Genomic DNA, 27,887 nt, shown 5'->3' on the forward strand with positions numbered 1-27,887 from the left:
GCAAGGAGTTCCTAAATTTAGATCTGGCAGGTTGAAAGGTGAAAGATAGGGAACCTTGCCAATTTAACAAATTAAAATAATCTTTTTCTAAGCCTCTTCGGCTACATGTCTTTTCAAACTCCTGTCCCCCTCCCCCTCTTCTTTCCCTCTCTCTTTATCTAGAGAAAGATGTAGTCCTTATCCCATTAACAATTTAAATGGATATAATTTGTATTATATTCATAGGCATACGCTATACATGATTAGTTTACACACATACACCCCCCCCCCCCAAAAAAAAAGTGATAAATTCGAAGCCAAATTTCTTCAAAATACACTTTTACCCTCGTGTAACCAGCGTCGCCGTCCCCCATGTTTGTGCAAGTAGTAAGGGAACTCATTATCGTCATTCCACCATATTTACATAAAGTGTGATAACAAGACGCATGCGCAGACCGAGTGTTTTCTCCTACATGCTGCCTCAACACCATTTAGATAACTTTATCAAATCTGCCAAATTTACTTCTACCGTCATCAGTGAATCTCACAAATTGTGTGGGCACGGAAGGATTAGAGGGAGAAAAATAGAATATACAGTCTCTACTGCTCTAGCTGCCATTATAGTCGGCCAGCAACATTCGCTATCTACAGCTGTTACTCCGCCTATCTCTTTCAAAACTCTTCAGGGACTACATATTCTACCAAAGGTAATGTGAATTTGTAACTGTTTTAGGCCGATATCGTGGTGTTGATTCGTCATTTTATCATTTAGGTGTGTTCATACTAGCGCTTATACATTTTTGCACCAATTTTGTGAAACTGTGAATCGTAAGTCTCCTGCGAAGACGGTCAAAATAAAGCGAATCGCCTTTTTTGGCCCCTTAGTTATAACATGTAATTTGTATAAGTGGATTTTCCTGCTCAAGATATTTTCAATATAATTTATCTTTTCGTTTTGGACTTCTACTTCATGATGTTTTCCTGGTTGAAATACGTACTAACGCAACATGCCACTTTTATGAAGCTTTGCACTTCATAAAACCAATTCTTGAAAAGAAAAAAATATTGGCTAGTATACAATGCGTGAATGTATCCCTTTTTTATCGCTGTCTTCCAACAAATAATTATATCAAACTATCATTGTATGTTATCACTATTTGTGTGATTACTAATTTTTTTCAATCATTAAACAACAAAATGATTCAGATTTTCGTTCGGGGTCGGTTTAATCTGATATTTAACTTGATTGATAGACTTAAATGAACGTGATATTGAAAATAATGATTATAAACATTCTTAAAGATGAAATGAATGACCCTGATAATAAGTCACTATCGTTAGGACTAGCTTTGGTTCTATCACTTTTCAATTATTCTTTATTTGAATGGAACTCTAGTCTTGTATTATCATTAAAAGAACTAGAACTAGGGGAAAAGAGACCAACATAGATGGGCTGCGGAAAACATTATTTAGAAGAGGGCGAAGCGTCCATCCTGCACTCGTTGGACAATATGTTTTTAAAAGGTTTTACATAATTTACATCCCTTTTTGATGTAGACTGCAAGCTTCGTGTAACATACACATGATGTTTTTTCCCGGTTGCATTTTGCCTATTATCAAAACCCTGCCTTTCTCTTTCTATTTTCTGTTGTTAAACGGAACATGCTGGAGAGAGAGGGATAAATATAAATAGAGAGAGGGATAGAGGCTGTTCACACCTATTAAATCAGTCGCGATCCATCAGTTAAATGATCATGCGACCAACTTTGTGTTGCCATGTTGCAATGCTTTTCGTTTCTTGACAGCTTTTCCTGTTCCCATCCGCCAAAAATCACCTCTGGGGCATTTCACATCACACAGTCCAAAGCCCCTACTCCTTTTCCTGATGATTATCCAACGAGGGAACCAAATTGTTTTCTTCTATTTCTTGTATCAGTCCCTCGGGGTAGATTTTAGCATTTGACAACAGTTGTGTCATTTCATCCTATTTTCTAGCTGTAACCGGTCCAAGAGTTGTGTACCAATGTCGTAATGTCAGTTTGTCTTCTTAATAGCTTATAGCCATCGTGCAATAGCACATCCCTTTCGGAATAGAGGCTTAATCTTACCGAATCACAAGTCCCCACCTCATTTCTGATCATGCAGATCGAGGCTATATATAAGTGTCATGCGTCACTTAATTATTGATCTTTTAATGTTTTTGATTTTTCGAAATTCACATCAGGATGAAGATTGTTGACTAAAGAATAAGTGAAAAGTGACTTCCCTTTTGACAAACAAATTGTTTCGCTTATCAATATTATTGTTACCGTGGTGTAAATAGGGAAAGAAATCCTTAATACTTGAAATAAGAATCAGAACCAAATAAAGCAATAAAGTTTATTCTTATTTAAGGTTGCAGTAAGACAGGAAGGAGAACTTTAGTGAGGTATCGTGGTCGAGAGGTTTAAACATTTCAATGGAAATGCGAAGGTCATTAGTTTGATCCCCGGCACGAATCTAATGACGTTAAGCAAAACCACTTTATTTACTTTGCTTCTCGCTATCCACTTGTTAAATGTGTACCCAGTAAACTGCGAACGTCATCGAGGTTGGATTATATCATTGTGAGCGTCCGTATTATGGCGCCTGGCTGAAATGCTCCACAGGGAGTGGAAAATGTGCATTCACAAAGCCAATATTGATGTATGTCAGGGAGAATTAAGTAATCCAGGCATTGAATTACCAAGCAAGAAGAAATCACATATTGAATGGTGGTTTCTGTGACCGGTCGATTGATGTGTCTTAAGCTTTAGTTCATTTCCGTTGTTTGCTCACTGTCCAGTGGTTTTCCAGCCCCCATTAATTCATACATAAATCATTTGACCACATCTTCTTCTATTGAGCAAAGCAACTGAAAAGCAAATAATCCCCCATTCTGGCGTGTGGACATGTGTGTGTGCGTGTGTGCGGTGTGTGTGTGTGTGTGTGAATGAGAAAGGGAGATAGAGAAATAGAGATGGAAAGAGTGATAGAGAGAGATAGAAAGAGGTCAAGAGAGGGAGATAACAGAGAGAGTGGGAAGATAATATTAGAGAGAGAGAGAGGGGGGGGGGAAGAAACTGTTTTGACATCGTATCTTGATATCTTATCGTATCTAGCCATCACGTGATTATCCGACTTGTGTTTTAAATTTCACCTAAATTTCAAACTACGTTTACATCTACTGCTGATAGCAGATAGGCTTACTGTTGTCTAACAGCCTAGCTGTATCCAACAGCCTAGCTGTATCCAACAGCTTATGGAGAAATGAAAATAGACAGTAATTGACGGACAACATTCAGTTTATCCCTTCATTTTTGTTGTTTTTATTGGTTTGTTGTTGATTATATTGTTTTGTGTGATCTTTTAATTTTATATGACTTTCTGATTTTATTTGTAAAATGTCAATATCCTGGTCACTTTAAAATGAGAATGAAAGGAGTTGGCGATATAGGACAATCTCTCTCTCTCTCTCTCTCTCTCTCACTCTTCTTTTTCTCTCTCGCTCTCTCTCTCTCTCTCTTTCTCTCTCTCTCTCTTCTTTTTCTCTCTCGCTCTCTCTCTCCCTCTCTCTTTCCCCTCTCTCTTCCTCTTTTCCTGTCTTTCTCTCTATTCCTCTCTTTCTCTTTCTTCCTCTCTTTCTCTCTTTTTGTTCTCTCTCTCTCTCTCTCTCTCTCTCTCTCTCTCTCTCTATCGATGTATCTACCTCTCTCCCTCTCTCTGGGTGCCATATCAATCGACTTGGGCGATCATGTTATTCCACAACTCTCTTTTTCTATGGATTTGTAGAATAAGGAGAGGGGAGGGAGGGAGGGGGTTCTAAAGACAGGGGGAGAAGGGGAGTGACAAAGAGAGAACAGATACAGAGAAGAGAAGAAGGAGAGAGAGAGAGAGAGAGAGAGAGAGAGAGAAGAGTCAGAGAGAGATTGAAATACTACGCTTCACATGGTTTTGGTTCACTCTTCACTATTTAGTTGGCGCCTTCTAAGCACCCACTGTTCACCATCATACCCTGTGTATATTATGCATGCACGGTGGCCATGGGGGTTTGTAGCTCTGATTTCATGTAGTATATATATATCTTTGTCCGCCATCACAGACCTCGACTTTTCTGAGTCTATTCGTTTATATTTAAGTAGGCTACCAGGTGTTTTTTTAATAGTAGAAAACAAAGGGTATTGGGGTAGAACAATTGGAAAACCCAAGGTTTGATAAAGAGGTATCAACTTGCTTAGATTGAGCAACATTATGTGTTTTTTGCTGAAAATTAAGGATTCAGAAATGTGTTGTCTGTCTCCACTTATACTCATAGAGACTGCTTTCATACGACACTTATAACCAATGTTACGCTGGATAGATGAGGTATTGCATATGAAGAGCGAAATCTGCGCAAAAGGTTCATGAGCATAAATCGGCAAGGAACACTGATACCTGATATATTATCGACACTAAATTCATAAGACCGATTTTATAATTAAATTATTGTTCTCATTATCGGTGATATGCATCGGACCGGAGTTTGGACTTTCCCATGTTCAACCTTTATGTGAAGCAATAGGCTTGCATCAGTCTGCCAGTGATCACGTGATGAATTCGTACTACCACTGATTCTAGGTTAACGAATTTTTGTATTTGATTTATTATCGTCTGTGGAGATGAAGTTCGAGAAAATGCATCGTCACGTGACATGGGGAGATTAAGTTGTAATAAGAGAGACTCAGTACCGAGAAAGATCACTACAATGAAAGCCCCTCTAAATTGGCTTTTACGGTGCGGCTGAGACGAGAGCGCAATAAATATTGATCATTTTCATATACGGGCAAGACGTGATAAACGACAGGCATTCGTCACCGAGCGAAACGACCGTCTCAAAATGGCCACCGTCTTTAATAGCAGAGAACTCTAAAACTCAGAGCAGGCATTAATAATCGACGGCGGATGAAAAGGGTGCTCCATGCCTCTTGTAAACAACTAGTTTTTGATACCAAAGTACAAAAACGCACCTCTCTACAATTGTGTTCTTGCGTCCCCGTCACAGTTTTAGAGCCTAAAGGCAGAGCAAAAAGTGATATTTTTTTCCTCAGGTCTTGCCTCCGTTCGCCCCCCCCCCCTCATCCTTTAGAATCCTGGATCCACCACCCCTGTTCTTAATAGACTGATATTAACATGGAATGTACGATTGCGAGGTTGAATGACTACGTCAATAGACACAACACATCGGCAGGAGTTAGAAAGGCTTGATATTTGGCGAATCACTTATCATGGCATGCATGAGGAATCGGTAATTTATTGAGCAGCAACTTGATCAGGTTCTGTGACGTAATATTCTATGGTATCGTTAATGTGCCCTTTGCAATGAAAAAAAAGAGATCGAGTCATGGATAGGAAAATGATTCATCAAGACATACACAATACATGTCTTATCAATGCATTAAATGATTTTTAAGTCATGCATCTTTGTTTATAATTAAAAACAGCGGGACGGATCGAGGGTTACTCAAATCATCACAGATTCTTAAAGGGACTTGGTAACATTGTTCAGATGAGAGATAGTGGTACTAAGGTAGTGACTTCAATGCTAGATGTACAATTAAAGATAATCTGAAATTTTGAGTGAAAACGGACCATTTTTCATGGTACAAATTGAGAAAAACTGATCTGATAGATTCCTTAATTCTTCCAACTATATATTATTACTATTTAATTACATTTTAGTTGAATGGAAATCTCACAAAGCAGTAAAATGTTTCTACATTCCATTCCAGACATTTAAGTGTTGACAAATTTTTTATAGCCTGTTTTATGTCTTTTTTCCTTGAAAAACGGTCAGGAAAATTCAAAAATGGTTGGGAGAATTTACTGTTAATCACTGTTAGAGGGTGTCGTACATCGACGCCTTCAAAGAAAACCATAAATATTTTCGTGGTTTTATAATTTTTTCAGGAATTTTTTGCATTTCAGAGGGTTAGTACAGTAGAAGGAATATAGTAAGTAACATTTTATACAAAAATTAAGCAATTTGTTTCATCAACCTTCAACAGTGTTAACAAGTCATGAAAATGTATAAAGTTTATTAGACTTTGTGAGTCACCTTTTGATTGTGCGAGCACTGTAATGACATAATCAGAACATGATTTATTCAGGCAATAAATTAAACTATTGAAATTGTCCTTGAGTTGATCTCTTGAACGTCCTTGCCATTGTGTTGTAGGTAACGCATAAGAAATACATTTGCCAAAGCCTTTGCAAACCTTTCCTTCCAGTATAAATATATACAGCACAAGATTATGAGGATGAATTTCATGCAAATAATCATAAAATCTAAAAACCACGATACGACATCATGATATGCATGTCTGGAGGATGTTTTGCACCGTTAATCCATCATTCGTACTTATAACATTGATAACATTTTGGAATTATGTATCACTTAATGTATCTACCATGTCCATGATGTCTCTAACCGCATTCAGGTATAATTATTTCCATTTATATGACGGATATATTATTTTCAAATGATCGATTTCTTAATTTGATTGTGATATTCATCATTGTTGTTCACTTTTATTTATTCTTTTGTCTATCCCGGTACTGTTAACCCATCATCCGCATTGATCAAATGTATAATATTCTGGAATTATATATCACTTGATTCATCTCCGATGTGTCTAAATGCTTTATAAATATATTTCCACTTATATGACAGATACCTTTTCAAATGACTGATTTCGTAACTTGATTGTGATATTCATCATCGCTTATTTACTCTTTTATTTGTATCTTTCCCAGGAGTTTGATGAAAGTGAATTTCAGGACAGATTCAAGGAAATGATGGCTCGCTACGACCAGAATAAGGATGGAAAGATCGAGATGAGAGAGGTAAAATATTGTCAATTCTTTCTCTTCCTTTATGATCTTAATCATAATCATCCGATCAAAAGATGGGAGGGGAGGGGGTATACAGAACCCTGCATACATCTATACCTCTTCCCATGACCAACATAATCTCTGCCCTTATTTTTAATATTTTCTTTAAATACGTATGCCTGTTTATTGTCCCCTGTCTATTTTCTTCCTTAAAAATATCATCCAGTGTTTCCCCTTTATCTTTACCCCTTCCTGGTTTAATTATGCTTTCCATAACTCTGTTATTTTCGTTACATTTGTTTTCAATTTCACATAGTCTGTGGTATCACTTCAAAATACTATGTATGTAGCCTTAGATGAGCTCTTTATTATCCTGTCGTTGTTTTTTTTTTTCCTTCAGGTTAAGTTTAAGATTGTCTCAAGAATTAAAATGATATATTTTATTGCTGGTCCAATTACCTCGGTTGAGTTCAGTGTTCCCTGAAAATGATCTAATAAATATGGTGTGATAGTGTGATGTTATGTTTGAGTAAATTGATTAGAATATTACTGATACATACTGGTATCTGAAGTTTCATGATCAAGGGTCTTTGAACCCTCACTTCTTATATGTCAAGGAGCGGTGGATTCTAGTCTCCCTGCTAATCTCATTTCAAATTATCTTAGCGGCAGTCTTGATGTTCCTTCAGAATATTATGATTATCCCTAGTCTCCTGTATCTCCTGCTCTCTCTCTCTCTCTCTCTCTCTCTCCTTCTCTTACTCTCTCTCCCGTTCTCTCTCTCTCTCTCTCTTTCTCACTTTATTAACTTCAATTTTCATACTCACCCCTAGTCTCCACACACGCAGCACCCTCTCTCTGCAATTAATTCCCCCTCTCTCCCTCCATGCACCTACATGTAAATACCTCTCACCACCTATACCTTCCTACACCATGTATACCAATCCTCATCTTCCTGTCCCCCTTTCTCTCCCTCTCTCTCTCTCTCTCTCTCTCTCTCTCTCTCTCTCTCTCTCTATATATATATATATATAATGATCTATCTAGCTAACTATCTGTTTGTCTCTTCCTCTGGCTCTGTCTTTCCCCTCCTAGCCAACGGTGTGAGAAAGTCTATCCCAAAACACTGCACGCGACAGTTGTTGTTATATCCCCCGGTCGTTTCATGTTTGCAATTAGAAAAACAGTCACAATAAAAAAAAAAAGGAGTCTGAATTATATTATGTTCCCTATTTAGATTTAATGATTAAAGAGTATGTAGTACATACGACTGATTTCTCGATGTCATTTCGTGAGCAGCCGGGAATATGGTCCTTATTATCAATATGTTTTTATATAATTCAATTAGCCTATGTTACGATGTAAACTCGGAAGGACGAAATAATCAAGCATTTTTATTATTCAAACATACTTCTTGGCTTTCGAACACCATATCCACGTAAATATTCAAAAGAGAACATGGATTAATGGGAAAGACCTTGGCATTTGCAGCAAACTATTTTTAGATGATTTTGATAAGCTGTCTGGAAATTCTTCAGAATGATTGATTAAGTTGACAGCGCGAGCTATGTCGTATCATGGGATTTGGGATTTAATGAAAAGACTAAAATATTGTTGATTAAAATCACAAGCAATAAGGGAACAACAACAAGGGAAAGCACTCGAAACAGATATGGTTAAATGCTGGAATGCATAAATGCTTGTGGCCTGAGAGTTTAGACCAAAGTTTATCTATTTCTTATCGTATTTGTAATATGAGGGCATTTTAAGAGCAATCCTTTTCACATCAATTTCATTATGATATTCTTTCATAACTATGACAGACAAATTAACGAAGGAGAGAAGAAGCTCATAGGTATACACCTTTAAAAGACCTCATGAGCCTTCTCTTTAATATTCCATTTAAGCCATCAAGAGGGTGAATATGTGAGATAATTATGCATGGGGTACAGACTAGGGAGACCCGGATACACTGTCCCAAGAGGAACATCTAAATAATTGAAGGCTATTTATGGAAGAAGAGTGAATTATTAAAGATAGGCATTAAAATTGCTTCCATACATCGGGGCATGTTTTTAGGGTACGATATTATTCTAACTCGGTCAAAATAGCGCATTATACGTTGCTGCATCGCCCAATTTATCTGTTTGTCTACAGTCATTTTTTTTTCTCTCTCTCTCTCTCTACCCCCCTCTCTCTCTCCCCTCTCTTCCCCTCCATTCCTTTCTCTCTCTCTATCTCTCTCTCTCTATCCCCTCTCTCTCTCTCTCTCTCTTTCTCTCTCTCTCTCTTTCGTTCTCTTTCTCCTTTTCTTTTTTACTCTCTCGCTGTCCCTCGTATTCTTTCTCCTAGCGCTCTGTCTCCCCATCCTCTCCCTCTTTCCTTTTCTCTCTTCCTGTATATGTGATTTTATCTCTCAGTCTCTTTCCTACTTTACCCTTTCTTATAATCATGTTCTGCCAGCAATACCTCCTCAATCATGATTTCGTATTTACAAAATAAGGAAGCATCTACTGCTGTGTTTACCTTTGCTTTAAGATTTGGTTCACAACATCCACATAACTTTAAGGGCTATTTCTTTGAAAAGGTTGTGAGATTCGATAAAAACTGAAAAGACAGAGGGAAGCGTTTATTTTGTATTTATTTTTTTAATTTAAAATAAATGTTTCGAATTTCATAGAACAGATTCGTATGACACAGGACAAAAATGGTCTCATAAAAGTCTACTATATCAACGAAGAGAAATTGAAAACGGTTAAAGGAAAAAGGAAGTGTTTTAAACAATCATAGTCATAATGTTTGTTTTATTCAAATGTCTAAACATGTGGTCATATCACAAATTCCACAGCACATCAGAATGTTAGATTTGAAATGTATTTCCAAGGATTTCAAATTGCCTCAAACAAAAAGTGTCTCTCTTTTTAAAGATTTTGCTTGCATCTCTGTAATGCAAACTGAGCCCTGTTTGTTAACATGAATGTTTTGTATTTTTTATATCATGGTTACTCCAATTTGTATAAACTTGATTTGTTTAATAATTATGTCCTTAAAAACATGAAATTAAATGAAAGACGAGGTCGAAAGCCTGCTAGGTCCATCACAAGATGGCGGCACATTCTTAAGAAGAAAAAAGACATCGATAATTTAATCGTCAACACTACTACATGACTGACGACAGTCTTATTCTGATATTTGCATTGTTGTGCGGAATATAATCGAGTACTTCAGTTATTAAAGTGTACTCAGCGATATTTGTACAACACGCAATCATGTCCCAGTGGGGGTCTGAAACTAGCAGCTATTTACTGGAAGAACAGTGTATAGACAGAGAGCGGGGCAATCGATGGGTGCGTCGGGAATCTTTACTGCAAGGGAAATGATCTTTTTTTTTCTTTCTGTTTTTGCCGCCTGGAGCTAGCGATGTTTGACAATTTGTCGACATGTACCCTACTCTCCGATATACGTGTGAACATACACAAGCAACCCGGCAGACAGTTTGAGGGTGTTTTTCATGGTTACAGGCTATGCACGATGATAATGAAAAAACCACTGCGTGACTATCGAGATGTACATTTAAATCGTTGTGTAACTTCTATTATGTTTGTCTGTGTATTTTCTTTGTTCTTCTGCTCCCACCAAATGATTATTATATTTTATTGGTAGAAGAATCAGGTAAACATTTTTATTTATTATGTTATAAGCTGCACTCTTTGTGCAGAATGATACTTTGTCAAGTCTTCTAAGATGTATATAGAAATGTTCTTGTATACGGATAATAGGTAAATATGTCAATTATTTTCGATAAATCAAGATATTGTTCATTCAATTATCTATTCACCAATTCGCTATCCCCTTTTCAAATTCCCCTCCCAAGGACGCCAACATTTATTTTCTTTTACAGCCCGTATTCTGATTATTCAACATTAGCTCGGGTATGTAACTAGACTCTAATTATACTTAAAAGGTGTGGTGGACCATGTTTGGGCTGACTTTTCTATTATATATTTCCTGTATTCTTTGTCTCTTTTCACGCACCATACCAGCTGGCTGAAATTCTTCCTCCAGAAGAGTCCTTCCTGGTTTTGTTCCGCTCACAGCAACCTTTATCCAGTATCGAATTCATGGAGGTAAGTCATTAACCATCACCATGCCTCTTTGTACCCAAACTTTACATGTTAGAATCTCTAAACTTCCACTATGTATTTTAAGAATGTAAGACATCGAATCCTATATTAGGCACTGGCAAGTTTAGGGGCATAACCGACCCATACTCCCTTTTAAAACCCAATCAAACATACCCGAAGTAAAAATATAGAAAAGTGTGCACCCTAAATTATTTTTCCCAAAAGGGCACCCGAAAAGAAAATTGTGTTATATTGTTGTCATCGTTGATATTTTACCTTCTCATTTCAAAATCATTAACTTGTCTAAAGGTTTTTTTAATTTATAAACCAATGTTATACCCTCTTAATCAGAGGGGGAAAACAATAAAAAGTTTAGTGTAAATATACTATAATCGTACACGTAGATATGAGTTGTGCGAGTGCAGTGTTTCTGACATCCTTAAGTTCTCACTACCGCATAAGTTCTTATAAACATAAAGAAGTATTATCAGGTACAAGATATCAATACATGTATATTTATAGAACAGCCTTTTTAGCCTTTACCTGATAGGGATATTTTTTGGTTTCAATTGCAATCAAGGAAAGATGTTTTTATTTTCCCCCTTTTCTCCCTCTTTTTAGATCTGGCGGCGTTTTGATTCCGACAGCAGCGGGTTCATCGAAGTTAATGAACTCAAGGTTTGAAAGTTCGTCCAAGACCATGTCTATACCGCCTTTATAACCTGATATTTTAATCAGGCTTCATTTTAATCCATTTCTTCTGTCCATACAATTATTTTTCTGTGACATCTCGCGCTGTGTTTCTTAGTGAACTGAGATATCAAGCGACGTTGGGACAGCACGTTCATAATTATGATACCAAGGTGTTCATATACACAGCAAGAGATCTCGACGTATAAGGAAAAGCGTAATACTAGAACTGACATTAAATAGTCATATCAAAAGATTTTACTTTTTTTTAAAAGTAAAAGTATGAACAAGATATATGTCTTTGTCCCACGCATTTGCCCAAATAGCCCCCCCCCCCCCATCCCATCCCCTGAAGAAAAAAAATCACTGTTTACTTGGTGAAAAATCTCACATTATGTTTCCAAGAACGGAATTTTTTTCACATGGACAGCGAAATGCTATCCATTCGCTTTATTATCTCCTCATGTGATATCACTATCATTTCTTTATTCGTCAAACAAAAGGTGAAATATTTTGATATTTAAATTTTAGTATTCTCCATTTGATAAAGTATGGGACAAATTCCAACCCTCTCCCTTCGTAAACCACTGATTTCTCCTAACAAACGTTCGGACTGAAACCAATAACACATCGGTCAGTCATGATCAGCGTGGCATGACATAAATCGTGAAAGATATTGCTACATTTTGATTGAGTGGTGTAATTGATTGTGAACGGCACTTGAGTGTTTGGCTGGTTGCCCCAGTCTAAACAGTCGTAAACACTCCCATCTCATCGACATCTCAATAGCATCTCGAAAATCATCCCATAGTTTGTTTCTGAAGATCAGTTTTCGACAGCCTGCGCGTCATCGCACCTATATTGGAATGCAGTATATCTTTCGATGACGGTGACATTCTGCGCCTGGAGTAATAGTGCCCTTCTGTGGCTAAATGCCCGCGAAATGCCCCGCCCCCCCCCCAATTTTACCTAATATTGCATTGAAATAATTCATCCGTGATAATCTCATCAGAGGCAATATCTTATATTTCATCTGTCTTCAACGGTAAAACAAAACCCTTCTAATTCATTATCATTACAATTTTGATTTATATGTTCAGTTGAATTCAAACATGAATGTTCAGGCTCTTCATCGCTTCCATTGTATATTGACATTTTTGCGGGAAAAGTTCTGAAATTCACTTGCTTAAAAGTAGATTACAGTATGATTTGTCTGTTAGATCAAAATTCATTTCCTTAGCCTGAAGCCTTTTATTTATATTCGATTACTTATGTAGATTATCGTCTTGCCATAGGACGTTAGTGCCTGGCTGCGATTTGAATCCCTACTTATCCACTAGACCACAACACCAATACAAATCAACTCTAAAACTCATCAAATCTATGTCATTGTCAATTTTGTTTTTTAAGATTTTTAATTATGTTTTTAATTTTATTTGTTCGTCTTCTCTCTCTTCTTTTTCTCCTTCAGAGCTTCATGAAGCACTTAATAACGAAGAATCAGTTGGGTGATATATCTGACGACAAATTAGATGAGTACGCCAAATCGATAGTAAGTACTATGTCCTCGCATTTATACTTGATATAAACATTCCATAATCATTTCTATTTGAATGATATGAGGAACTAATACCCTCGAGAACAGATCAAACATGGAAGAGACAAAATGAGAATTTCGTTGTAATTGAATAGTATACTCATTTTGATCAATGCGACTTAATAGCAATGATAGACTAAAGATTTCGTCCACAACAAAGAAATTAGATAACTCTTTGAAGGATAAGTAAAGCTAAAATTATAATTCTATTTGATTTTGTTTTTAAACTCAAACCTCAATAAACCTAGCTCATTCCATTTCTAAGAAATATAATCTTTAATTGATAAATTCCATGTAATCTTCTTTCTCACGGTCACTATTTTGTAATATAAGTACCAACAAATGTAAATTTAATTTAATTATATTGTTAGCTTTTCTAATTTCTTTTTAGCTATCAATTTCATATATCATTGTGTCTCATGGTCTTTTATTCCATGTAAATATCAAGAAATGTAGTTTAATCTCATGTTACCTTCTTTTCTTCTTCTCCTTCTGCTTTTGCAGTTGAAATTGTTTGATGCCAACAATGATGGAAAACTAGAACTGAAGGAAATGGCCAAGTAAGATATCCGAGAGAAGCAAACAATTCTACCATATTATAATCAGGAGCTAAGATGTAGAAGAGTGTAGAAAGAGAGAGGGAGGGGAAAATATCTGGAGATGAAGAGAGAGAGAGAGAGAGAGAGAGAGAGAGAGATGGAGTGAGTGATGGAGGGAATGGGGGAGATTATGGAGGGAGGGGGAAGGAAGTAGGAAGGAAGAGTGGGAGAGAATTGGGAGGGGAGGATGAAAGTAGAGAGGAGGGGGACGTAAAAAGAGGGAGCGTAAATAGTTCAAAGTGCTGTTCTTGTTATTTCATTAAATTTCACAAGTTGTCTAAATAAATACATGTGGACACATGGGACGTGAATTCTCTTGTTTTGTCTGTATAATGTTTCGAAAGTTTGATCTTTTCTATCGTTTTAACCATCGAATTTATTTCACGTGGTTTTTCTTATCGTTTTAACTCAGACTTCTCCCGACCAAGGAAAATTTCTTGAAACAGTTCCAGGTAGGTCAAATTATATTGTTTCCTCCCAATATAATAACTACAGCGGTTAAGCTAACTATCCTAGTGAGACAAAAATGCAGGTCACATGCAGATTCAAATGTCCTTCAAATTGGAGTTTTAAATCTAGGATTGTTTAATATTTGTCGTCGCTGTGTTGTAAAATATCCGTTTATGTATTGAATGTTCAGTTCACATAGCCTAGTCGTAGATATACTGGCAATTATTACATTAAAAAAAGGAATATATACCCTCCCATTCAGATATCGCGAAAGTTTAACAAAATCAAGAGAAAGAAAGAGTCTCATATTTCGGTAGTTCCCATTTACTTAAGGAGATAACGGAAAGTTACCTTGTAAAAATTAATGTGATTTGTTTTTCCTCGCACGTTTATGTGTCATTTTAGAACACAGAGGGCGACATAAGGCATGAATTCCTTGTGTGATAAATCATTTGCATTTGATGAGCATCTTCCCCTAGAATCATCTTTTGTCTCTTCTCTCATCTGATATGAATGCCTGATTCCTTTAGATGGAATATTTTCTCACAACTTTCCAAACTCGATCCTTTCGCGATTAGCTCTGTCCATTTACTCTGCACTCGTCTGCTGTCTAGTCAAAACTATTTTTGTCCTCATTTCGATCTAACGTCTTATATTAAGACTATCTCACTTCCAACAATAAAGGCTGAACGTACAGCTTTTCTAAGTAATCTTATGGCGACATTACTTCAATTTCATCTAAGCAGCATGGTTTTGCCGTGATAAATCTTCATTTCAGGGTTCTTAAAGAAATTGCGATTAGTACGTAGACAGGTTTTTTTTGCACTTCTGTTATTTTTATAATCGAAATATCTCTTGCAATATAGGGCCCTTAAGCATAAGCAAATAACTAGGTACATTTAGAGGAATGTATGTTAGTAATCAGTCGTTTTAAAATGTTTGTTATATTGTTCCATAATATATGTGTTTACTTCATATAATGTAAATTAGAATTAATTTCAATTCAAATGAATGTAAATCTTTTCTTAAATTCCTTTCAGAACGAACATGCTAAATCAAATACCTTATACTTAAGGGCAATAATGTGACATAAGCGTCTTCCTTCCCTAAGTAATATTCCTTAACTTAAACTGCTTTGTAAAAAGACGTATTCTTATCCCACATAAATGTAAATTTACTAATTCAACCATGAATATTTCATTCCATAAACCAGAAAAGATGTGAGGAGGTAATGTATACTGTGTTGTGTATGCCACATAATTATTCAAATATACAACGGGATTAGTCTTATGAAATATTATAATAAGATATTATATCATCAAATATTTATTCAGAGACGATACAAATCTTCCGTGTTTAATTATAATCAAGGTGATATTCAGTATAATGTGCATGGTATAAACACTTTCCTCAAGGCTCAAGATATGATAATTACGACCGTCATCGTTTCATAACTACAATGAAGTGGCGTAGACACGTATATGCAATGGCGTATCCGCGGGGGGGGGGGGGCACATGGGTATGTGCCCCTAAATCGAATGCCTTTTTGATGGAAACAAATTTTCAGAAAGTGAAAGGAGAAGTGAAAAAGGACTGTGAAAATAAGATGATATGACCTGCTTCCGCACCCTCCTCTCACCAGATGGCCTTCTTTTTGTGTCACATCAAATCCATCTAGTTATTCTGCTGCCCCCATGATACCAATTAATATACCCTCTTAGGCTGAATAAACGCTACGCCCCTGGACCCATATTATGAATTCATACTGGGTAATGATGAAAACATCTTATTCTAAATACAATAAGGGCCAATACGTGTCTACGCCATTTTACCAATGCAATACACGAAGACACAAGTACACTAAAATAGTCATCTACTACTTTTTTTCATCACTTCAACATTGAAATTATACGCGATGACAACAAGATTAAGATGAAAAACCACCACAACAACAACAACATCATTATCATCATCAACGACAACGATAAAAACAACATCTGAGACGTTGGGGTGTCACTTGAAATGGGGTTTTGACACAAATGTCTCACAATTCGGAAAAATTTCCATCAACTGAATTTAAGTTTCCAGCCAAAAGAAATAATGTTAATCACAATTTTTAATTTGCGGGCAACAATCCTTATGGATTTTTCGCAGTCCTCCACTTATCAGAAAGGTCGTCCCTAAGTTCATAGCAACCAGTGTATCATTTGATTTCTCTAAGCCTACAATTCAGAAAATAATTTAAATTAGATTAAATATGAAACAATATGTCACTGTTTGGCATGGAAAGTATACAAATTGTTCTTGTTGATTTAGATTCATAAAATAATGTCAAACTATTTCTACACTGCTGTTCTTTGCTGCTAGGCAAACGTCGCAAAACCAGTGAGAACTTTTCTTAATTATTTTTAAAATATTAATTTGTGGTTTGTTTTGTGTTGTGTTGGGTAGTTTGATCAGTAAGTATTTGACCACATATCTTGTTAGTCTATATGAACGAGTAACCCCTACGTTACCTAGATACATGTATATACCAAAGGAATCATGATCCTTTATGTACCGTAGTTTTAGTAGCATGATTGTGCTTATAAGAAGTAGGCGTGACTTTTTTACGAGTCATATTGGAGAAGGGAATTAAACTTTTACATAAATTTTTCATAAGATACGAATTCAAAGAAATTAGACAAAGTGGAAAAGCAAACACAACGTAGAATGTGTTTAAATAGAGAGAAAGGTGGGGGAGAAGAAGAGGTAAACGAGACTCGTTGTATCTTATTCGCGTGATGTTGGCCGAAACAATTAGTTTTCATTAGACAAGGCAATCAACTTTCAGATAAGTCCGCGCACTAAACTTTTGTCTGGCCGCCCCGAGCAGATATTAATTAATATCACCCGCATTTAAGCCCACACTTGAACGATATCATTAATTATTTAAATTGAAAAACGATAGATTAACCTATAATATATGTTCAATTTCTGCACCTGGAAAATAAATACGAATGACAGTGAAAACTAAAAAGAAGCAAAGGAGCAAACAAGAATATTATAGCTTGAAAAAGAGGTGTAAAAATGACTTTCAAAGCTGATTTTGTTGACTTGACAGGGAAAACCCTTATTATTAGCGTGTCCACTATCCTTATTATTTCTGTTATCATTATCATTATTATTCCTATTATTGTTGATATTATGACTATAGTTATTTATCATTTATTATGACGAAAACATCAATTATTACAAATTGTATTACCATTCATTATCAATATTATTTTTGAATCATACAACTATTTTCATACGCAGTATCATCATTATTGAACTATTATCATCATTTTATTCTTTATAAATAATTATTACTACCATTATTATGATATTTATGATTTCTATTCCTTGTTATCTTTTACTGAAGATTCTCTGTTGGTTTGCATTGGTATTTTTACAGTCCCCTCAATCAAAATCAACGAGACACACATATATCAAATACAGGTAATAGAAAAATGCAAAGCATGGAAATATGATTAAACGAAAATCAAACTCATGATGAAAATACGTCAATATACATGAATGCATCAATTATTAAAAATCTGTGTTCATTTCAATGATCACCTCTATATAAGTACTTCCGGGTTGAGGGAGGACAACATACCCATGTACCACCCCTCCCCTTAACAAAAACATTAAAGTGTGGCTACATTAAGTACATAAAATAAATACATGCCCCCGTTTTTAATATGGTCGACCCAAAAGGCATCTAACTATCTTATTCCATTTTCAGCTTGTTGGATGCCCCCTTTAGAACTGCGTTCCTCATCCATTGAAAATTCTTGATCCGCCCCTAATCGTTCCAAATAACATTAAATAGATGCCCTATTATTACAAAAACTTATTTTTATTTAAGCAATGATAACATGATAATTATAAAACATAACAAAAATATATTTGAATAGGTAGTTTTGAGCCATTCAATATTACATCCCAATGTTTATATGCAACCCAATGATTATACATATATCAAATACAGGTAATAGAAAAATGCAAAGCATGGAAATATGTTTAAAAGAAAATCAAACTCATGATGAAAATAAGTATTTTATCGTTATAAAATGAGACTGTCATGGGAAATGTACAGCTGAGGAACAAAATCACACACTATTACAGTTTTGCAAAAAGTGTTATTTGTCATAGACATACATCATAGAAAGTCCATTTTCCTATTCAGAGGAGCAAATAAGCCAACAAAACATAAAATACTTTATAGCTACATATCTATACATTTATCATATAATCTTTATCTCTACAAATGACATATTTCATGTGTTAGAATATAGTCACTATGTTGTTGTGTGATGTAATCACAAATCAAAACATACTGTATATCAAAGTTCATATTGTGTAGTTTCTGAATACTAGAAGAAAGAGATAATAAAATTGCTTTCCTTTTTTAATGTAAGTTAACTGATCTAGCTTATAAAGCTGTAATTAAAACCTTAGAGCAGAGGCAATGAAAAGGGTGCATAGCAATGGATGAAAAATGAGAATACATCACCGAAGTGCCTTTTTAAGCTATTTGTAATAAAAAAAAAAGTCTGTACGGTTTATAAAAACAAGTAGTGTATTTTGCCAAAAATGTAGGTGGTCAAGCCTGTGTCTGACGCTAAATTTATTTGTGTACTAGATGCAAGATTTCTTTTGTCTTAGTTTTAACATATTTTAAAAGAGTATATTAGATTTTCCACACGACTCCCATGAATTCCCCGAGCTATGGTTAATCCATAATGATAAGGTATAAATATAAATATTATTAAAAATACGTAGGGCCCAAATGCCCGTCAGAAACTCTAATTTGATGAACAAAATTAATTATTTCCTCACCAAGAAAATCACGGGGCAGAGTGGCGCCAGCCAGGGGAAAGGAATACTGGTAACTTCAAGAAAAATATATCAAGCCGCTGCATGCTACTATCTGTATTGTATCGAACATTTTGTTGGAAGATTTACATTAGAGCTTTATTTGTTTCGATGTGAGGTGGCGTTCTCTGATTTGTAAATGGAAAATATTCCTATACGTGTTTGGTCAATTATTTTCCACCTTTTTGAAGTGTTTGTCATTTCATCACTTTACTTTTGACAAAGTAATATTCTTTACATGTCTATCAGGCATTTCATGAGAAAGTTATTACATTGTGCATCCCCCTCCTACAAAATCTCAATTTTGTTTCAAATGTCTTTTCATAGGAAAGCATCACCACAATCCGATCCGGAATTTTGAAATATCTGTTTGACGAATACGGATATCAAAGAACGACTCTTTCTCACGCAATTGATCAAAGAGATAATGATTTGTTTACCGATATATCCGCAAAAATTCTATATATTTGCACGTTATTTTGTTTTATCGCTTCTATCGACTAACAACACAGGGATCGCTTGGTCTATTGCCCGGGACAACAGTAAGTAGGCCGCCATTGCCCGACACGTCTACACAAAAAAGGAATTCAAAAAATTGTCAATTTGGGGGGCATTTTCCGATAATTTAGACCTTCCATTTTTAGTAGATCATCCTTACAGTTTCAATTCGAAAAGGATAATTTCCTCTATCAAATAATTCCCTTATCAAATTTCCTCAGTTGCAAAAATAGAATATAAAAAGTTACGTCAAAAGCAACTGTGTAGGGAATTTGTAGTTTTCTGGCAATTTGGTCATTTATTCGTGAGAATAAGCAAAATTCGAACTTCAGTGGGACAATAGATTGTTAATAATGAATGTAGAACACAAAATGCATATAGATTTCTCTTAGCTCCAACATTGCAAATTAAGGCGTTGCTATGGTAACATCAAATGGAATGGGGGCACTCTTTGTAGTTGGTCGTCTGTTCACTTTCAATCTGTTAGACGTACGGTCCTCAGTGGCGGGAAATTTGAAAATCACTTTTATCTACATCATATTGTTTCATCTATAGAAACTTTGCATGTACTTTTATTCTATTTTCCTTACTTATCACTTTATATTTTGAGCGTTTGATTTCTTTTATTGATTGGAGTCTCATCTCATTATACGCATGTTTTTGCTAGGTGATGAACTTCTATTCACTCACGTATATCATCTCGCTTTTTCATGCATGGAATTCTGTTTAATTTCCAGATTATAGTGACGCTCGTTGCCTTCAAGATTATTAACCCTCGGATATATCTTTCTTTGCTTTTGCTGTTGTATCTTGAAGATACATTTTAACCTCACAACCTTATTCTGAGCATTTATCGATAGCATGGTCATCCCATTCTTGAGTTTATTGACCCCCCGAATTCGATTTTCTGATTTTCTTTCCCTTAAGGTCCGTTCACACACATGACGCTATAAACCGCCTAAAGAATCTCAGTGGTAAAATAAAGATATTTAGTGTGTAAAGGAATAATATATGGACGAGAATAAAAGCAGCCGCGGGTAATAAAACACTCCTAATCACAAGTAATGAATTCCCTTGTGTTTATAAGACACATAAAAGTGGAATACCCTAGGCTTGTCATCTTGTTTTACTGCGATGGTTTTTTGAAGCAGTTTATGGCATTGGGTGTGAACGAGCCTTCCTAAGTACAGCGCATCGTTTGCTTGAGAGCCATAATCACGCACGCTATATTGGCATTATACCTCTGCACTTTCTTTGAACAAATCTATGATATTTTGTTAATAAAAATGAATGATATATTTATGAGTTGTTCACACCGATGAGCGTTCACAAGCAAAGTCATAGAGAAAGTGCAATCTTTCCAGAGTTTTTCGTGCTTTGAAGTAAACACAAAGAAGCGATACGTGCGCTAAACACGTCAGTGTGAACAACTCAATATTCCTGAGGTGAACGTGTGAAATCCACTAACCTATTTTTTGAAGAATAATTTTTGGGAAACTTGCATGTAATCAACCATTATGCTCATTTCAAGAGGTTACCCATATTGGTTGTTGACTAATAAATGTCATCACTTTTAGTACATTTTATTATCGTTGAGAGATTTTGGGGGTATTTTTATACTATTTTCATACATTCTTCGCTTTATCCGGTAAATCTCAGGAGTATCATGTGATAGTATGCATTATCATGGAACTAACCCTCTTTTACAATGCATAATATCTACATTCAGTAGTTTCATTTGTCTGTTAGAATTCGATTTATTTCCTACAGCACACTCTAAATCAATCAATTAGAAAGTACTGTCAAGTCTTAAAAGTGATTACATTTTCTTTGCTGCAGTATATAGCCTACGTTACTCTAACCACAGTCATTGATCCGCACGCTTCTTAACAATCACATAAGCACTTAACATTCTGTGAATGATTATCATTTAATGTAATATATGATTGCTTAACAAAGACATGAAGTACGATTAATAAGTCTACTGGAAAATCTCATATCATTGCTGTGCTTACACTAAAAGTATTACCAGCACCAGAAGCGCTACTTGCTTCTTTTCATAGTCTGTGTTTGTTTGGCACCCATTCATTGATATAACAAGCCTTCGAGGCAATAAGAATGAAATTTTGTATGCATTTTGACTAACCAACCCAAGAGGTATAATCAATTTAAACCTTGTTATACCATCGTCATTTCTTGTTGATCCGCAGGGACAGAAGACACTGACTCGGTCAGAATTTGAACGTGTCTTCAGCTACTACGACAAGGTAAGCTGTAGGAAATGAAACCCTCAGGTTTTGATTAATGTTCATTGCTTTGTTTTCATCTAAAACCTTGCAAAGTTTGGGTGGAGTACGAGTTGGGTGCTGGGTTTGCTCGTCGAGGCTCATGGGAAGCTCTGGAACGGACCCAAGGTTGCTTAGCAGAGTTTGTAATAACTCATTGCATTGTCCCACATTGCTATTGTTGCGATTTATCTCGAGATTTTTCCACGTTTTCACCTGAATTGTGCTGAGCTCGTGCCCGAAACAGCCTTATAAACCCAACTCATCAAATAATATAGCACCATACTCGCAACCCAACTTGGCACCCTACTCGTCACCTAACCTGGCACCACCTCGGCAGTCAACTTGGCACCCAACTTTGTACGCTACCCAGCACCCAACTCGGCAACCAACTCGTCAGTCAACTCGGCAGTCAACTTGGCACGCAACTTGGTACCCTATCAGGCACTCAACTCGGCTCCCAACTCAGCACTTAACCCGGCACCCAACTCGGCACCTACCCTGGCACCAAATTGGGTACCAAACTGGGCATCCTACTCGGCACCCTACTCAGCACCCAACTCGGCATCCGACTCGGCATCCGACTCGGCACCCAACTCGTCAGCCAATTCGGCAGTCCACTAGGCACCTCACTTAGTATCCTAACCGGCACCTAACTCGGCACCCAACTGGGCACACTACTCGGCACCCAATCCGGCACGATACTCGGCACCCAACTAGGCACCCAATGTGGCAACCGTTAACCTACACTAAGAAATCTAAATGTACAGCTTGTAAAATATCTAAACCTTTAACTTTAGTCTAGTCTATGTTAAAGCTGCCCAAATAACTACGATTCCATTCCTTGCAAGAATACTCCTGTTAATTGCGATTTGTGCTACTAATGTAAAAAGACTTAAAGTACAAACACATTCTTTAATCATTAGTAATAAATTGTTTTGTTTTTTCACTTCCTTTCCTTAGGACAAGAATGGTACAATCGAGGGTGACGAGCTGAATGGATTTCTTAAGGATCTCATGGAACACGAGGGCAATGAGGTAAAAACCTTCCCATTATTCTTCCTTCCGTAATACTTATTAACCTTAACATTTATTCTCCCCGTTGTACGATGTCGTATTATTTTGTAATATGTTGTCTGTTTTATAAAACAGTGTCAATATACATGTCATGTAATTCTAACTGAGGGAAACGAATTTATATATTTAATTGTTCAAACACGAGTGATATATCTTCTACAGCGGTTTTTTCGTATCACAAAGTGGTTTAAATGAAAATTAAAAACCTCTGTAGGCCTACTTACGACGCGTAACGTGATGAGAATCATGAGAAGGGATGTGTGTATGTTTAAACAAAATTAATTGCACAATTCTTGAAAAGACATGCAGGTGCCGTGCACAATGGCTACAGTTTATTGCAATATACCATGATTATTTCGCTTTTGCCACTCTCCATCCAGGGGTAGTTAATGGGTACCTAGTCAGACTTTATTCCTTGAATGCTTTTAGTGCCTTAGGGCAGCTGGGCTAAAGCCAGCCTGAGGGCAATAATACTAATTTGTAGGCGCCTTGAGCACCCACTGGGATGGATACATATGCAATAGAAAATTTAGCTTTTATAATCATTATCTAAAAGTTGTTGTTATCACTATTCTTATTGCTATTATTTTTTATCATCATCTTCATTAGTAGTATATGTAGTAGTAGACAGTATCATTATTCTTATTTCGTGAAATTTGTAATTTGAATGGTTTCTAACTTAAGTCATAACTATTTTAGTCCTTCTTTTGAATAAGTGAAATTGGTATAATTCTTATGACTTCCAAGTTACTTTATCTTCCTAACATTGGTGAAGCAGTCAATGATTAAAAAGGTTGTCTTGTAACCCAAGTGTCCCCATCTAACTCCTAACATATTCCTTTTATATTTTTTGGAATCGTTTCTAACCCTCAGGAGTTGAACATGACCGAGTTGGAGAAGTGTTGCGGAATGCTTCTCAAGGTCTGCGATAAGAACGGCGATGGAATCATCCAGAAAACCGAACTTGAAATGTTCATCCGCCCTAGTGACTGTCAAGAGCCCCAAGAATGATGTCATACATGGGACAGATCACCTGACCCTGTCACGTGACTCGATGTTTTAAGATCAGGCGCATGCGCGAGGGCATCGGATATGAACAGGAGTGTCCGCGCTTGCGCGATAATTGTCGACGACGCGCATGCATGTTCATAACTTTGCTTTGTACTGCATTGCTTTTGAAACATGCATTATGGGTCTGGTGTCCATAGCATTTTTCGTTTACAGGGCTTATTAGAAAGCAGTAGTGAAAATTATGTATATAGTAGAAAACTTGAGGGAAAATATGTATCACTTTACTAGCACATGTACAAATATTTATATCAAAAACATTTATCATGATATATATAATATATACTCAAACTATATGAGCACCTATTACGTCGGTTGGAAAATCATTACGACGACTGCAACATTTAGCAGTGCAAATGGGAGAATGATAACACCCAAAACTCTCAATGTAAAGATAGACGAAGCCTATATCATAGCAATTAGATTTAGAATAGTCTGTGGTGACAAGCCCAAAAAGCATTCATCGCATTTTCTGTGTCACAAATTCAACGTAGATGGTGTAGTTTATTTGAAAAGTATGTAAACATAACTATTTGAAGACTATGCATAAACGTGGTTGCATCTAAAAATGACGTAACATTGCTCGTGAACAAGTATTCACGCAGGAAATAATTGTTAGTGTGGTGAGTTCATTTCTCATTTTCCTTGTCGATTTCATTTTTTATTTGGTAAGGAAGATCTTCCTTTTATTTGATCAGCAGAAGTTCTAGGTGTTTGAAGAGCGTAAGAAGGCTATATCTGCTTTGTTACACCGTATTAGGAAGTGCTGGTACATCACTTTAAATCATAATTTTCTAGTATTGTTGATGTAGACGCCATCGAGCGCTCGGTCGCACGAAGCCTTTCCAATAATTTGAAAGATAATCAAGCATTCTATGTTTTTTGTTGTGCAATTCATCAAGTGCTTTCATTTCATCTCAATTTGTACATAACAAAGCGTTAGGATCTTTTCCAGCCCATCTCGAACGTCGTCATGTAAATGCTGACATTACAACTTGCTTTGCGCAATAATGCCGTAACCCGCCTTAAAATTTTAAAAAGAAAGAGAATAATTCATATTTGTTGTTAAAAATGATCCTTTGCTTGGTTTTTGATAGTCTGAACTCTGAAGAATAGGGGTCACATACAATTGTTTTTCAAGCATCTGTCATTTTACTACAAAAAAACTATCTGCTGATGAACCGTTTCCCGTCTTTTTTCGACTTGTTAACAACGGAACAGTAAGATACAAATTAACAAATGAAATAATATCTTGACCAATCAAATGTATCTCATAAACTAATGCGGTAATATTGTTGTCATTAACAGTGGTGTACTGTTCTAATCCTTAACTGAAATATTATCCTTACCAACTTAACCCTGGATATAATAATCTACATTACCTAAAGCTATTGAAGAAGAAAAAGTATTGTTAAACACATATTGTTTTAGACCCTCCTATCGTACGAAACCCCAAAATTGTATTGTTTACATCTAAAAGTACTGATATCATAATGGTGCATTTTAGTTTATAAAAAAGAAGGGGAAATATGATTGTATTCATAAAGGCTGATTAAATCAAACTTGGTTTTACTGCTTTATGTAGCACAAATCACCCATTCGTACTTTATTACAATTACCGTAATTCTGCAATGAAATGAATAAACGAAATTAATCCAGTCATGAATAAAAATGTGAAATTGAACAGGATAAAGACACCGATCTTTACGAACACTTTTTTTTCTCGTAGAGATCAGTGGATCACTGAAGAAGTTACTAATCGGCGTTTTATAAATCAGCGGAAGTTTTAATGGAAGTCTGAACTTGATTTAAAGTTAATGCGCTTTTTTCAATGAATACCGGCTTAAATTTTGAATATGTTAAACTACCATCCCGTGCAGAAGAGGCTCAAACGGATCCCCACCGATTCAGAAATAGCAGCCCTAGCTACTCAGATCATGAAATCTTGCGACAGTGATGGTGATGGCGTCCTCAGTGTTGACGAACTGCACAGGGTCATCTGCAGAACATGAAAGACGTAGAGGGCAGTCTCGGGAGCCTCGTCGTTTGTACCAAACCATTCCATTTTATAGTTGCACCAAAAAAAAATTGTTTCATCATGATTAGTTCAGTATTATTTTGTTTAATTTATTTCCTTTATGACTTTCATGATTCCTTCAAGTATAATGGATTTCTTAATAAAAGAAAGTAGTTGAATACCCCAAACGTTGTCAATTTAAACCAAGGCCTTTCATTTAGACAAAAGTTTTTGCATGAATTATTTTTAAAAAGTTACTGAAAGAAAAGGATAACAAGAATTCTCAAGTATTAGCAACTCAGAAATATGATTATTCAACAATTTGTAAACAGGTGTTCCCATTGTTGCTTACAAATCGGAAATTTCCCTTCATCTCAATGTTTAAAAAATTTGTCAAACAATGATGTTTAAGTCTCTGAAATGCTGCTTAGTAGTTTGTAATCTTTTCGTTGAGGTTCTTTTTTTACTTTTATTTGTTTAGGTTTTAGATATTCAAATTTTGATGTGGATATTGTTCCTTTTTATCACAAATTTCAATGTTTTCAATATATTCATTGTTTATATGTACGAAATATGATATTGTCTTTACGAAATAAGCATTTATTTGTCATTCCTCATTCAGGTTCGGAATGTTATGTTGTCTTTTAAGGTTTGGTCATCGAGACATCGTATTTTTTATAATTTGTTTTCTTTTTTTTTCTGGGAAAATTGTGGCTATAGGGATCATTTGTGTAATTTTATTTATGTAAGTATGAATTAAATAGAACTCACAATTCATTGCACTGTTCCATTTCACTTGATTTTACAAAGTCGTTTTCTTTTGCAGGTTCTGACAGTTAGTTTCTCATAACACGTTAAGGTTTATAAATTTCATTTCTCGTTAGTTTTTGTCCCACTCAGAATGATAGGGATAAAGAAGCAGAAACAGGAATGATTATCTTGTAGGTGAATATTGTTAAGATAGTGATTCTCGTTGTAGACTTGTTGCTGCTTGGGCTGGGTGAACGCGATACATAAGAAATGACCGCTGACCACTATTTAAACACCATTTATGGCAGATTCATATCTATTTTCAGGAAACGCTGGTGATTAAAAAAAAATCACAATAGTTGTAACAATATATCAATTAATAGCATCAAAACCAACTCCGGTCTTTCTTTACCCATTCTGAAAATCGATTATGTTATGAACAATTTTAAAACATGCCCTTTTCATACTTGCGCGCTACTCTTCACATTTTTGATAAACGAGGGGGTTGAAAGTTTAAGCTGGATTAACTTTAGACTTGGATCGGAATGGGTTCAACTTGGACAATGCGGACTGTCATTAAAGTAGTTTTATTGTAAAGAAGGAAATCGAAGATTTTGCACAAAAATTCATTCATGTAGTTAGAGCCTTGGTTGGGAGTGAATCCTTTCTTTTTTGTTTAAATTAAAAAAGCGCTTTCTCATTTACCGATTTTGATATTTGATTGTTTTTCTCTCTTATCTTACTCATTGTAGAATGATGACATTATTTTGCTGAAAGTTATTGTACAAGGTCTATTACTCAACATATAATATCGATGTTTACTATAGAGGGTTGCGTGAGAATCGTCTGATGATATTTACAGAGTTGGATATTGATATTGGATTTTATTAAACTGAAAGCTCGAAATATTAAACTATGTGTTTCAATATTTGTGTATATTTTCCCCCGTGTTATTTGTCGTAC

General features: G+C 35.8%; 1 protein-coding gene across 6 annotated transcripts; it reads left to right on the forward strand.

The window, feature by feature from the left end:
- Positions 1–612: 612 nt before the first annotated feature.
- LOC576079 (calbindin-32) lies at positions 613–27,852 on the forward strand. 6 transcript variants are annotated; one of them, XM_030975764.1, is made up of 12 exons: positions 613–686; positions 6,790–6,879; positions 10,911–10,994; positions 11,613–11,669; positions 13,153–13,233; positions 13,783–13,838; positions 14,290–14,329; positions 15,541–15,555; positions 16,695–16,712; positions 21,938–21,994; positions 22,976–23,050; positions 23,963–25,489. In XM_030975764.1, exons 2-12 carry the CDS (start codon positions 6,829–6,831, stop codon positions 24,098–24,100), a joined length of 672 nt encoding a protein of 223 aa, XP_030831624.1. In that variant the 5' UTR covers positions 613–686; positions 6,790–6,828; the 3' UTR covers positions 24,101–25,489. The 6 variants fall into 6 exon arrangements, with proteins under 6 accessions (XP_030831624.1, XP_030831623.1, XP_030831626.1 ...); XM_030975763.1 differs by lacking the exons at positions 15,541–15,555; positions 16,695–16,712; positions 23,963–25,489 and adding exons at positions 19,198–19,242; positions 26,038–27,852; XM_030975766.1 differs by lacking the exon at positions 15,541–15,555.
- The last annotated feature ends 35 nt before the right edge of the window (positions 27,853–27,887 follow it).

The sequence above is a fragment of the Strongylocentrotus purpuratus genome, unplaced genomic scaffold (genome assembly GCF_000002235.5).
Source record: "Strongylocentrotus purpuratus isolate Spur 01 unplaced genomic scaffold, Spur_5.0 spur5_scaffold_8, whole genome shotgun sequence".
Taxonomy (NCBI): Eukaryota; Metazoa; Echinodermata; class Echinoidea; order Camarodonta; family Strongylocentrotidae; genus Strongylocentrotus; species Strongylocentrotus purpuratus.

Coding starts and splice junctions, on each gene's coding strand:
- LOC576079 (XM_030975763.1), top strand. CDS start 6,829: ATGATGGCTCGCTACGACCAGAATAAGGATGGAAAGATCGAGATGAGA. Junction 21,995..22,975: donor TCTTCAGCTACTACGACAAG/GTAAGCTGTAGG, acceptor TCCTTTCCTTAG/GACAAGAATGGTACAATCGA. Junction 23,051..26,037: donor TGGAACACGAGGGCAATGAG/GTAAAAACCTTC, acceptor CATCCCGTGCAG/AAGAGGCTCAAACGGATCCC.